Source organism: Stomoxys calcitrans, chromosome 2 (assembly GCF_963082655.1).
Source record: "Stomoxys calcitrans chromosome 2, idStoCalc2.1, whole genome shotgun sequence".
NCBI classification, from domain to species: Eukaryota; Metazoa; Arthropoda; class Insecta; order Diptera; family Muscidae; genus Stomoxys; species Stomoxys calcitrans.
The window spans coordinates 45948933-45961734 of NC_081553.1; the positions used below are offsets into that span (position 1 = coordinate 45948933).

At 40.8% G+C, this 12802-nt stretch overlaps 1 protein-coding gene across 1 annotated transcript in view; it reads left to right on the forward strand.

The window, feature by feature from the left end:
- LOC106092565 (peroxidase) overlaps positions 1-7137 on the forward strand; it is a 198966-nt gene extending 191829 nt beyond the window's left edge. The window contains exons 7-10 of the mRNA XM_059363023.1: positions 2266-3196; positions 3263-3541; positions 3611-3707; positions 6540-7137. Coding sequence (XP_059219006.1) covers positions 2266-3196; positions 3263-3541; positions 3611-3707; positions 6540-6590 — 1358 coding nt within the window. The 3' untranslated portion in view covers positions 6591-7137. The remainder of the gene's footprint in view (positions 1-2265; positions 3197-3262; positions 3542-3610; positions 3708-6539) is intronic.
- Positions 7138-12802: the final 5665 nt, after the last annotated feature.

Genomic DNA, 12802 nt, shown 5'->3' on the forward strand with positions numbered 1-12802 from the left:
GGAATGTCGAAATTAGTATACCCCCAAACGATGGTGGAGGTTATAATAATGATAATGAACCTCCTTTTTACAGCCGATCCGAACGGCGTGCTGCAGTGCGACACCTCGTAAGGGAAGAAGTTTTACATGACATAAGACCTTACAAATGTCGCCAGCATTAGAAGGGGTTAATTACCACTGAAAAATTTTCTGATGCTCTCGCCAGGATTTGAACTCGACGTTCAGCGTCATTGTGGGAATTGCTAGCCTCTGCACTACGGTGGCCTATAAAAGGCACACTTATTTCCGGATTTCGCTTAAATTTCTTTTGAAAAATCCGCAATTACTTTTTGGGCAACCCAATATGTTACTGCGAGTTATGTTAAGACCCTTTACATCAGTACCGAGTATGGTCTAGATCGGACTTTATTTTTTAAACATCGATCTCCCGATTATGGTCCTGGGTCCATCAAATCCGGATCTATTGCGAATTGTCTTAAGATCCTTGAGATCGGTTCTGAGAATGGTCAAGATCGGACAATATTTGGATATAGGTCTTATGCCCATAAAGTTATTTGTCGCAGTAAATTTTATCAGGTCCCTTGACATCCGTATTGAGCATGGTCTAGATTGGATAATATTTGGATATTGCTCTACATACCCGATTTAAGGTCTTGGGACCATAAAAGGTGGAGTTAAAAAACGATTTCTCTAAAATATGGCAAAGTGCGCTGTGTTAGACCCCTCGATATCTTTACCGAGTATGGACTAAATCGGACTATATTTGGTTATAACTGGTACACATACCCATCTTCCGATTTAAGGTCTTGGGGCCCAAAAAGTGCACTTAGTGACTTATTTCGCTGATATCTGGCACAGTAACTTGTGTTTGGACTCTCAACATTCGTATCGAATATGGTCTGGATCGGACTATATTTGGATATAGCTGCCCATATATACCGGTCTCCCGACTTTAGGCCTTAGGGCCACAAAAAGAGCATTAATTTTCTGATTTCGTAGCTAGAAGTCGATTTATTTGAAATTTGGCACTGTGAGTTGCGTTAGGACACTCGAAATCCGCACTGAGTATGGTTTGTATCGGACTACATTTGGATATAGCTGCCATTTATACCAGTCTCCCTTTAAGGTCTTGGGGCAATAAAATAAGTGCTCCTTTCCTGATTTCGATGAAATCTGGCACTGTGGGTTATGTGAGAACTTTCGGCATCCGTACTGAGTATGGTCTGGATATAGCTGCTATACATACCCATCTCCCGATTTAAGGTCTTGTGGCCATAAAAATAGGAAACTATTTATTTGAAATCTTGCACAGTGGGTTGTTTTAGGAAATCCGAACTGAGTATGGATTGTATCGGACTACATTTGGATATAGCTGTTATATATACCAGTCTCCCGATTTAAGGGAGATAAAATAAGGGCAATAAAATAAGTGCTCCTTTCCTGATTTCGCTGAAATCTGGCACTGTGGGTTATGTGAGAACTTTCGGCATCCGTACTGAGTATGGTCTCGATCGGACTATATTTCGATATAGCTGCTATACATACCCATCTCCTGATTTAAGGTCTTGTGGCCATAAAAATAGTAAACTATTTATTTGAAATCTTGCACAGTGGGTTGTTTTAGGAAATCCGAACTGAGTATGGTTTGTATCGGACTTTTGGATATATCTGTAATATAGACCAGTCTCCCAATTTAAGGTCTTGGGGCCATAAAAAGAGCACTTATTTCGTGATTTCGCTGTAATATGACACAGTGGGTGGTGTTGGGTCTCCCGAAATCCATACCGAGTATGCGAATCGACTATATGTTATCTACATCTCTTTTAAGGCAAACAAAGAATATTGAATAAGAACTGTTATGCTATTGGAGCTATATCAAGTTATAGTCCGATTCGGACCACAAATGAATGCTGAACATTGTAGAAGTCGTTGTGTAATATTTCAGTTCATTCGGATAAGAATTGAGCCTTGTAGGGGCTCAAGCAGAAAAATCGGGAGATAGGTTTATATGGGAGCTGTATCAAGCTATTGATCGATTCAGACCATCTTAGACACGTATGTTGATGGTCATGAGAGAAGCCGATGTACAAAATTTCAGCCAAATCGGATGAGAACTGCGCCCTCTAGAGGTTCAAGAAGTCAAGATTACAGATCGGTTTATATGGCAGCTATATCAAAAAAACTTTTTTTGAATCAATTTTTTGGTGTCCCAACTTTATCTTTATTTTTAAATTTTTTAATTTTTGTTTGTTTTATACTTGACAGGCTCCCGTCAACAATTCAATACCTTAACTGGCGTTATTGATGCCAATACTGTCTATGGTGTTAATGAGAAATTTGCCCGCAAACTACGTACCGGTTATGGTGGTCTAATGCGTATGAACCCTGTGTTCCAAGAGTATGGCCTTAAGGATTTATTACCCCTCAAACTTGATATCCCCGAAGAAGGTTGCACCAGACCCAACAAGAGTATGTTCTGTTTTGAGGCCGGTGAGATTCGTGTCAATGAACAATTGGTCTTGACCTGCATGCACACCCTGATGGCCAGAGAACATAATCGTTTGGCTACCGGACTGGCCCACATCAATAAACATTGGGATGATGAGACCCTATTCCAGGAGGCCAGACGTATTAATATTGCCATTGTCCAACATGTGACCTACAATGAATTTTTGCCTATTCTATTGGGTAAAGAGGTTATGGAGAAATTCGGTTTGGTTTTGCAAAAGGATGGCTATTGGGATGGCTATGATCCTAAGGTTAATCCCGGAATTATTGATTCATTTGCTGGTGCTGCCTTCCGTTTTGGTCATTCGCTATTGCCCACAGCCGTTGAACGTTGGTCCAAGGCCCATAAGTTCATAGCCTCCAAGAGATTATCGGATTTGATCAGACGTCCCTATGATTTGTATAGAGCTGGTGTTTTGGATGAATATTTCATGGGTCTGATGAATCAAGTGGCCCAGGCTATGGATGATTCCATAACTCAAGAGGTAACCAATCATTTGTTTAAGAAAGAAGGTGCTAGATTTGGCATGGACTTGGTGTCATTCAATATGCAAAGAGGCCGTGAATTTGGCATACCCGGCTATATGGAGTTCCGTAAGTTCTGTGGTCTACCTACCTCGAATACCTGGGACGAGATGTTTGGCTCCATGCCCAATGATACAATTTTGAGATATCAAAGCATATTTGAGTGAGTTTTGAAGAAAATAATACTGTCTTGAGGAAGTCTTCTAATATCTTTTTCTTTTCTTTATAGGCATCCTGCCGATATTGACTTATGGTCTGGCGGTGTCTCTGAAAAGTCACTGCCCGGTTCCATGTTGGGACCCACTTTCGCCTGTGTCATTGCCACTCAAATGAGTTATTTGAGACGTGGCGATCGTTTCTGGTATGAATTACCCAATCAGCCATCTTCATTTAGTCCCGAACAACTACAGGAAATACGCAAGGCCAAATTGTCGCGTTTGATATGTGACAATACCGATTTAATTGATACAGTACAAATATATCCCATGGTGTTGCCAGATCATGAAATGTAAGTGGTGTTGCTAGAGGATAAAATTTCTTTTATTTATTGTTGTCTCTTTCTCTCTCTTTCTTTTAGTAACCCTCGTGTACCTTGTAAGAGTGGTGTTATACCATCCATCGATTTGAGCAAATGGGCCGATTATGCTAGTCATGATGTAGCTTCACCAGTCTTTGTAAGTAAATAACCTGTGTTAAAACTATTTAAAGAAATAAAGACCAGACCTTCAGTCTGTCAGCATGTTTTCCGATCACACAGTGACCTGTTATGACGAACACCACGATCACTGAGACGTCTGTTTTAGCCAGCAACGGCAAAGCGGTCGACTTTTTCAAATCTAGATTTGGCTACATCATTTTGAAATGTTCACACCCTTCCCCTTTGTGACCATCTATCTATCATTCGTTGGTCTTCGGGCCTGATCCTAATAACCTAAATTACATGTCACTACCCACTGATTCCACTTCCCTAGAATGTGTAAGGTTTACAATACCCTGGAATAGCCCTGTTTCCCGGCATCAAGAACAGGTGAATTTTGAACTATTCAGTCATGCTGTTGAGAGATATGCGACAGTCGGGGCGGTTTTTGAATTCAGAATTACATTCTCCAGGGATTTTAATGGCTGCTTGACAGTCTGTTTGTTAATGGCTATATTAGAAAGTAGAGGAGACAGTGTACCTCTTTGAGGTGTTCCTCTACTGACCCATCTTTTTAGATCCACAGATCCCAAGCCTACCGTAATGCATCTTTAAGTAAGAAAGTTATTCATAAACTTTCTTACGGTAGAGTTGATGCCTTGAAACTCCAACTCCTTCATGATTGTCGTCGGTTTTACATTATTGAAAGCACCTTCAATGTCAAGAAATGCTACCATTGTATATTCCTTGACAGCGAGAGAACCATCCATGTAGCCGACTAGGTCGTGAAGGGCTGTTTCAGTGGATTTGCCTTTACTATATGCATGCTGCTGCCGCCATAGGCAATCTCCAGGGATCTTCACCCGAAGATATTTTTCTAGAGTATTCAGCATAAAGGATGACAGACTAACAGAACGAAAATCTTTCGCCCTCGTGTGGTAAGGTATTCCTGCTTTCGGGATGAAAATTACCTTTGTGTCCCTCCATCCCACAGGTATATACGACATGCTGATATAAGCAGATTTTATCTCCCTAAGCCAAAAAACCAGTCTATCAGACACACCTCGCAATTCAACCGGAGATGCATCATCAGGCTCTGACGACTTAAAGAAATCGAAACTGCTTATAGCCCAAAGGATCTTCGGCTCAGACACAATTTCCCAATAACCTCCGACGAATGCATACCAGTGGTATCCTCTTCTGGCGCCACGTTGTCCGTTGAAGAATTTCCCGGGAAATATATATCAACGAGTAGTTCGGGTGTTTACGTTTCCTCACTAGACATTGTCCATACATTCTCTGACGTTTGAATATACCCCACCATAATTGGTCTCGAGGACAGAATTTTCCTTCGCCTAGAGGTCTCAGATGTATCCTCCACGCAGCTGCAGAATTCTCAGCTCATCCTTATATTTTCTTCACCTAGCTTTGTAAATGTCCCAATCGCGTGGTGATGTGCTGGCTTTCGTCCTGTTATAGAGTGTTCTGCAGTCTTTCCTTAGACCAACCAGCTCTGAATCCATTATGGCGGTCGCTGTTTGCCTATTGGTTTGGCTTGGTTTGCCCCTTGCTGCCACAAGGGAGTCATTCAGGGGCTTTGTGATCCGCTTGACCATTATGTCTATATCCTCCGCAGTTTCCACTTCCATTTCTGGTCTAGAAGGCATAGAAGTGTAGAATTTGTGTCGAGATTTATCCAATCCGCCTTTCTTCTGTTCAGCCGAGGGAACACTTCTGCAGTATTTTCTCCAAGGCTGAAACTAATATTACGATGATTAGAGAATATGTTTTCATCCAACACTTCCCAGTCGCATATTCTTGCGTATATATCTTCCGTTACAAAGGAATATCTAGTACTACCTGCCTGATACTTAGCATAGTTGTCGGAGAGCATAACAAAACACCTCTTGCAAAATTTCATCGAAATTGGATAAGAATTGCGCCCGCTAGTCGCTCAAGAAGTCAAGATCCAAGATCGGTTTATATAGCAGCTATATGAAAACATGGACCAATATGGCCCATTTATAATCCCAACCGACCTACACTAATAATTAGTATTTGTGCAAATTTCAAGCGGCTAGATTTACTCCTTCGAAAAACAGACTGACGGGAATGGCTAGATCGAGTTAAAACGTCGTGACGATACGTTATGGAGTCTTAGACGAATATTTCGGGGAGTTACAAACAGAATGACGAAATTAGTATACCCCCATCCTATGGTGGAGGGTATAAAAACGGCTGAAGCGGTTTTCTCGAAATGTTCATAGATTGTGCAGGTTGGTCTGTAAGAAAACATAGGCTATATAATTTTTTGATATCGGAAGGGCGTACCCTCACCCTTACCCCAAAAACACCACCCAATCGGATCAATATGGGTATCGGAACAATATGGGTATCGGATCAATATGGGTATCGGAACAATATGGGTATCAAATAAAAGGTATTGAAGAGTAGAATATGAATATGGTCTTAAAATTTGAGTCTAAGTACCCAGCGGGCCGCCCTAACCCAAAACACACCCAAACAGCCATATTGCACGTTCATGCCAATATGGTGCTCCAATGAGAGCCATTGGGGATTACGAATATGGCGAAAAAATTAAGTCCGTGTAATGGGTGGTTTCCCCACCCCACAAATGGGCATACCAACGCACGGCTCTTGAAGCCATCCCACTTTATATGGTTGAAAAGTCTTCTAACCGAAGCCGAAACCAGTCCCATAGTGGTTGGTGTGTGTTGCTATCTCTGGCTTTCCTTCTCCATTTGCAAAGAAAATCTCCGATCGTTGAGCTCGTCTCGAAAGAGAAACAAACATAAATTATTGTAAATAACTTCTCATTTCTTTTTTTTTTCATTTTCCTTCATTGCAGAATTACATCAACGAAATTCCCGATACTCTACTCAATTTCCGCAAAAAATAAGGATGATAATGAACTATTTGATTTTCTTCAGTCTAAGTCTTCCATCACCAACTTTTTCTTCTCTTTTTAAAATAGTCAAGGATTATTTCAACTTTAAACAATCAAACAATCCAAACTTCCACCCCCCAATGGAGTTCCCAATAATGAGCTATGCATTTCAGAATTTAAAAATCTATTCTAAGTCATTTTTATTTGTCTATTACCATCCCCCTATTTTATAAAAAAAATAAACACCTTTAGGTGTTTTTGTATTGCTCTAAATATTTCATTATTGTTTATTATGACGATAACTTAAATGCAAAATGAGCTAAGTTAAAAAATTTCGTCATCATAAAATCTGAAGATAGTAAATGTTTTTAATATAGTAATTTTAAAAAACTTCTTATAAAACAAATCGAGTGCACACAAAATTAAATTTTGTCCAAATTAATTTTTTTTAGATCTTTGTATTGTTTGTTGTAATATGCAAAAATATACAACTTAGCTCATTGTGCAAACATGTGCATCGTTATATATTTCGCATTTAGTTTTTATTTTGCATACGCATTTGTCTCTTCAAATTCTCTAATTTATTATTATCGCCTTTCGCACATATTTTCATATTTTTCTTCAAACCATTTTCGTTTATAACCTTTTTGTTTTTGTTTAATTTGAGTTTGTTTTGTTTTTTTTTTTGTGTTTTTGTGTAAAAGAATGAATGAATTTTGTTTAATTTTTATATAATTTTGTGTACATATTATGTTTAAATAGAAAAAATTTTATTAAGTATTTTTCATTGCAATCATCATCCCTGAACTTTTTTGTTTGTTAAATGCATAAATAACAAATATATATATATATATATAAACATACATATATGGAATACATATATATTGTAACTTTCAATACAGCAAAAACATCACTTTTATATATGTACATTGCTATATAAGACAAAAATAAATTTAATAATAAAATCCAAGTAAATATAAAAATGATGACTACTAATTATTTGTGGCTTAAAATAAGAGCGAATTCAGTAAGGGATACGCCACAGTTAAGCTTCTTTGAATTATAGAGTTCAATATCAAAATATAGACTCATAGGCATGGGTATCTTACTTTACTTTAATTGGCTACGACAGAATATTTGTTCCACTAGCCGAACGTAGAATGGGGCTCCAAGCGCCTGTATCTTCTGCGCTCATTCTAAAATCTCTTACACCAAGTTTCGAGATGTCTCCCACCACTTGATCTTTCCATCGGGATTTTGGTCTTCCCGGTTTGCGTGGACAACCGTATTTGCCTTCAAAAGACTTCTTAGCTAGAGCTTCTTCATACATTCTGACAACGTTGCCTATATTTTCCATTATCGCAAACTGGCCCATATATTTCTCTCAAATACTCCAAACACTGCCTCATCTGCTTTCACAAGTACCCATGCTTCAGAACCATATAACAGCACGGATAGTATCAGTGTCTTGTATAATGTAATCTTCGTCTGTCGAGAGGTGGCCTTGTTTCTAAACTACTTACTTAGTCCAAAGTAGCATCTGTTTGCCAGTATTATCCTTCGCTTAATCTCAAAACTGGCCGGCCGATACGGGATGACTATGAGCACCACACAGGCTGAAACTTTGAGCTCCGACTTGCGTGCTGCCCATCGTTATTACGGGAAGCTTAGCTGAAACCTACCGGTTCACAGGTTGCGGATGGTGGAAAGCTCCGTTTTTATGCGGAGTAGCTGCAAATGCGGCCGCGGGTAGTCAGCGAGAGGAGAGTCTCAGTGAAGAGTCAGGTGACACTGGCTCTTAATTTAATACTGAATACCAATGATACTCGAGATGACAAGGCGAGTTATTGGCGCCTTTAAATAACCAATGGCCAACATCAGCGTCTGTTCCCAGGTTAGATGCGGCTGGCGGCGAGCGTCGGATCTTGGAGCAAGCGGCTCGCCACAACGAGGAATACGTGTACAATCCCACAAAACCCATGCGGTTGGGGCACTGGGCCAGTAAACCGGTTCCGGAAAACTGAGAACTACTATGAGAAACAAAGGAATAGCAAAAACGGACCACCCCAACGTTAACGACCCACGCAAACGAAAAACGGACCATCATATGCGAATCTGCACCTGGAAAGCCAAAGTCTTCAACATCAGCCTTATTTGTGCCCATGCCCCGACGGAAGACAAAGACGAGCAGACCAAGGATATTTTCTACGAGCGCCTAGAGAGAGAATATAACCGCTGCCCCGCCCATGATATTAAAATCGTTCTGGAAGATTTTAATGCGAACATAGGGAAGGAAGACATATTTGGTCCAACAGTCGGAAAGTTTAGCCTCCACGAGATAACGTCCAGTATTGGGTTAAGGCTGATAGATTTCGCCGCGGTAAAAAACATGGTAGTTAAAATGTAGCACTAGAGTTCAACATACAAATATTCACAAAGCCACATGGCTGTCACCCGATCAAAACACGAGAAACCAAATTGATCACGTTGTGATAGATGGAAGGCATTTATCCAGCGTATTAGATGTACGATCGATCCGTGGAGCGAATATAGATTCGTATCATTACCTCGTTCGCACCCGTTTGAACATGGCGAGGAAGGTACGATCTGACACTGAACCGAAGCTGGACATTGAAAAGCTGCAAACACAACAAATGGCAGCAGCATACTCCACTCGACTGACCCAACTGCTTGATAAAAGCACTCAAAACTGGTGTCATTCGTTTCGGTTACGGCGGTGCCGAGGTATGTAATGTTATTGACTATCTCAAAGTTGCAGTTCCGAACTTTCTCCATTTTCTTTATGTGCTCGGTTGTTTGGGAGTTGAAACCATTCATTTTGTCTTATCTCCATTTACTGCCAGACCCAATTTTAATGATAATACTCTTTCGATTCTTTCAAAAGCTGCAGTTACTATTTCCGGTGACCGACCAATGATGTTGATGTCGTCGGCATAGGCGAGTAGCATGTGTTCACTTGTGACTAGTGTGCCATATCTATTCTCATCAGCATCTCGTATAATCTTCTCCATCGGGATATTAAAGAGTTCACACGATAGGCTGTTTCCTTGTCTGAAACCTTGTTTGGTATTGAATGGTTCGGAGAGATTCTTTCCTATTCTTACTGAGAAACGTGTATCAGCAAGTGTCATCCTGCAGAGTCATGGCTTGAAACATGAAGGAGTATCAGAGGCGGCTTGGTAGTCAACATAGAGATGATAGGTGTTGATTTGTCCTTCTCGGGTCTTTTCCAGGATTTGGCGCAGTGTGAATATCTGGTCCATGGTGGATTTACCAGGTCAAAAGCCGCATTGATAATTCACAATTATCTCATAGACTTTAGGTTTTAATCTTTCACACAGTTCGCTCGAGAGTATCTTGTATGCGATGGGGAGGAGACTTATTCCTCTGTAGTTGGCACATTCCGTCTTGTCTCCTTTCTTGTTTACGATGCTGAGGTTTCAATCATCGGGTATGCGTTCTTCTAGTCAGATAAGCTGATGCATACGCCTAATCAGCGTGTCGCCTCGGGTCTTAAATAGTTCAGCGTGTAACTCGTCGGCTCTTGCTGCCTCGTTGTTCTTTAGTCGGGTCACTGCTACTTAGATCCATTCTGACTAGGAGGTAAACATTCTATACCATCATTAGGGATTGATTCTGCGGTATCCTCTTCGCCGCCAACGTCGGACATTAGCAGTTGGGTTAAATGTTCCTTCCATATCCTCAGAATGTTATCTGTATCAGTTACCAGATTTCCTTCTTTGTCTCTGCAGGAAGATGTGCCTGATCGAAGGCCATCGATTTGATATTTAATTCTTTGGTAGAATTTCCGGACTTCAATCTGACTCCTGTACATCTCAATTCGTTCACACTCACGTCTTTCCAAATCTCTTTCTTTCTGCGGAATAGACTTTGTTCCTCTCTCCTTTTCTCCCGATACCTCTCTTTCGTCTGGACCTGCAATTGATTGCAGGTTTGTTCTATATGCCGCAATCTTGGCTTCAGTAGCATCTCAACACTCTTGGTCGTACCATGGGTTTCTTGGAGGAGGTTTCCAGTACCCAAGTACGCATTTCGCATCATTTTCCGTGGAAAGGGCAATAGTTTGCCACTGCGCCATTGTATCATTGGAACAAGTAGTGCTTTCATCAATCAGTTGGGGCAGTCGAGTGGCGTATGCCGCTGCTATCTGTTGTGTTTGCAGCTTTTCAATGTCCAGCTTGCGTGCAGTATCAGATCGTACTTACCTCGCCATGTTCAAACGTGCCATGTTCTATCACAACGTGATCAATTTGGTTCCTCGTGTTTTAATCGGCTGACAGCCATGTGGCTTTGTGTATATTGCCGCAGCCAAATCTATCAGACTCAACCCATAACTAGACGTTATTTAGTGGAGGCTAAACTTTCCGACTGTTGGACCAAAAATGTCTTCCTTCGCATTAAAAACCCCCAGAACGATCTTAACATCATGCGCGGGGCTGTGGTCATATTCTCTCTCTAGGCGCTCGTAAAAAATATCCTTGGTCTGTTCGTCCTTGTCTTCCGTAGGGGCATGGGCGCAAATAACGCTGACGTTAAAAAATTTGGCTTTTAAGCGGGGTTGTGGCTAGCCTCTCATCTACCGGAGTAAAGCTGGAGACAAGGTGTTGAAGAATTTGGCTTTTAAGCGGGGTTGTGGCTAGCCTCTCATCCACCGGAGTAAAGCTGAAGACAAGGTGTTTCAGTCTCCGACTTACCACAAATCCACAGTCAAATTCATGCATCATGTTATGGCAGCTATAGTATAGTTCGTCACAGTTTGGTGTTGTAGTGACACCATTCCCAGTCCATTGCATTTCCTGTAAGGCGGTAATATCTGTCTCTACTTCTCTAATACATTCGCCAGAGCGTATACTGCACCTTCTCTATAAAGAGTGCGAACATTCCAGGTGCAGATCCGCAAATCATGGTCCTTTTTTATACCCTCCACCATAAGATGGGGGGTATACTAATTTCGTCATTCTATTTGTAACTACTCGAAATATTCGTCTGAGACCCCATAACGTATATATATTCTTGATCGTCGTGAAATTTTATGTCGATCTAGCCATGTCCGTCCGTCTGTCCGTCCGTCCGTCTGTCTGTCGAAAGCACGCTAACTTCCGAAGGAGTAAAGCTAGCCGCTTGAAATTTTGCACAAATACTTCTTATTAGTGTAGGTCGGTTGGTATTGTAAATGGGCCATATCGGTCCATGTTTTGATATAGCTGCCATATAAACCGATCTTGGGTCTTGACTTCTTGAGCCGCTAGAGAGCACAATTCTTATCCGATTTGAATGAAAATTTGCATGCTGTGTTTTGGTGTAACTTCCAACAACTATGCTGAGTATGGTTGACATCGGTCCATAACCTTATATAGCTGCCATATAAACCGATCTTGGGTCTTGACTTCTTGAGCCTCTAGAGGGCGCATTTTCTTATCCGATTTGAATGAATTTTTGCTCGAAATATTTTGTTATGATATCCAACAACTGTGCCAAGTATGGTTCAAATCGGTTTATAATCTGATATAGCTGTCATATAAACAGATCTGGGGACTTGACTTCTTGAGCTTCTAGAGGGCGCAATTATTATCCGATTTGGTTAAAATTTTGCATGACGTATTTTATTCTTACTTTCAACAACTGTGTCAAATAAGGTTCAAATCGGTCAATAACCTGATATAGCTTCCATATAAACCGATCTTGGGTCTTGACTTCTTGAGCCTGTAGAGGGCAATTATTATCCGATTTGCCTGAAATTTTGTACGACGGATTCTCTCATGCCCATTTACATACGTGTTTATTATGGTCTGAATCGGTCTATAGCCCGAAACAGCTCCCACATAAATCGATCTCTCTATTTTACTTCTTGAGCCCCCAAAAGGCGCAATTCTTATTCGAATTGGCTGACATTTTTCACAGGTCTCCAACATATAATTTAATTGTGGTCCAAACCAGACCATATATTGATATCGCTCTAATAGCAGATCAAATCTTTTCTTATATCCTGTTTTGCCTAAGAAGAGATGCCGGGAAAAGAACTCGACAAATGCGATCCATGGTGGAGGGTATATAAGATTCGGCCCGGCCGAACTTGTTTATCATTCATCATAGCCCACGCCAACCAAAATCCTTCTGACTAAAATCCCGTTAACACTGCTCTTTTAATCCGGATTTAAAGCTCTCATCAGCTGATTTTATAA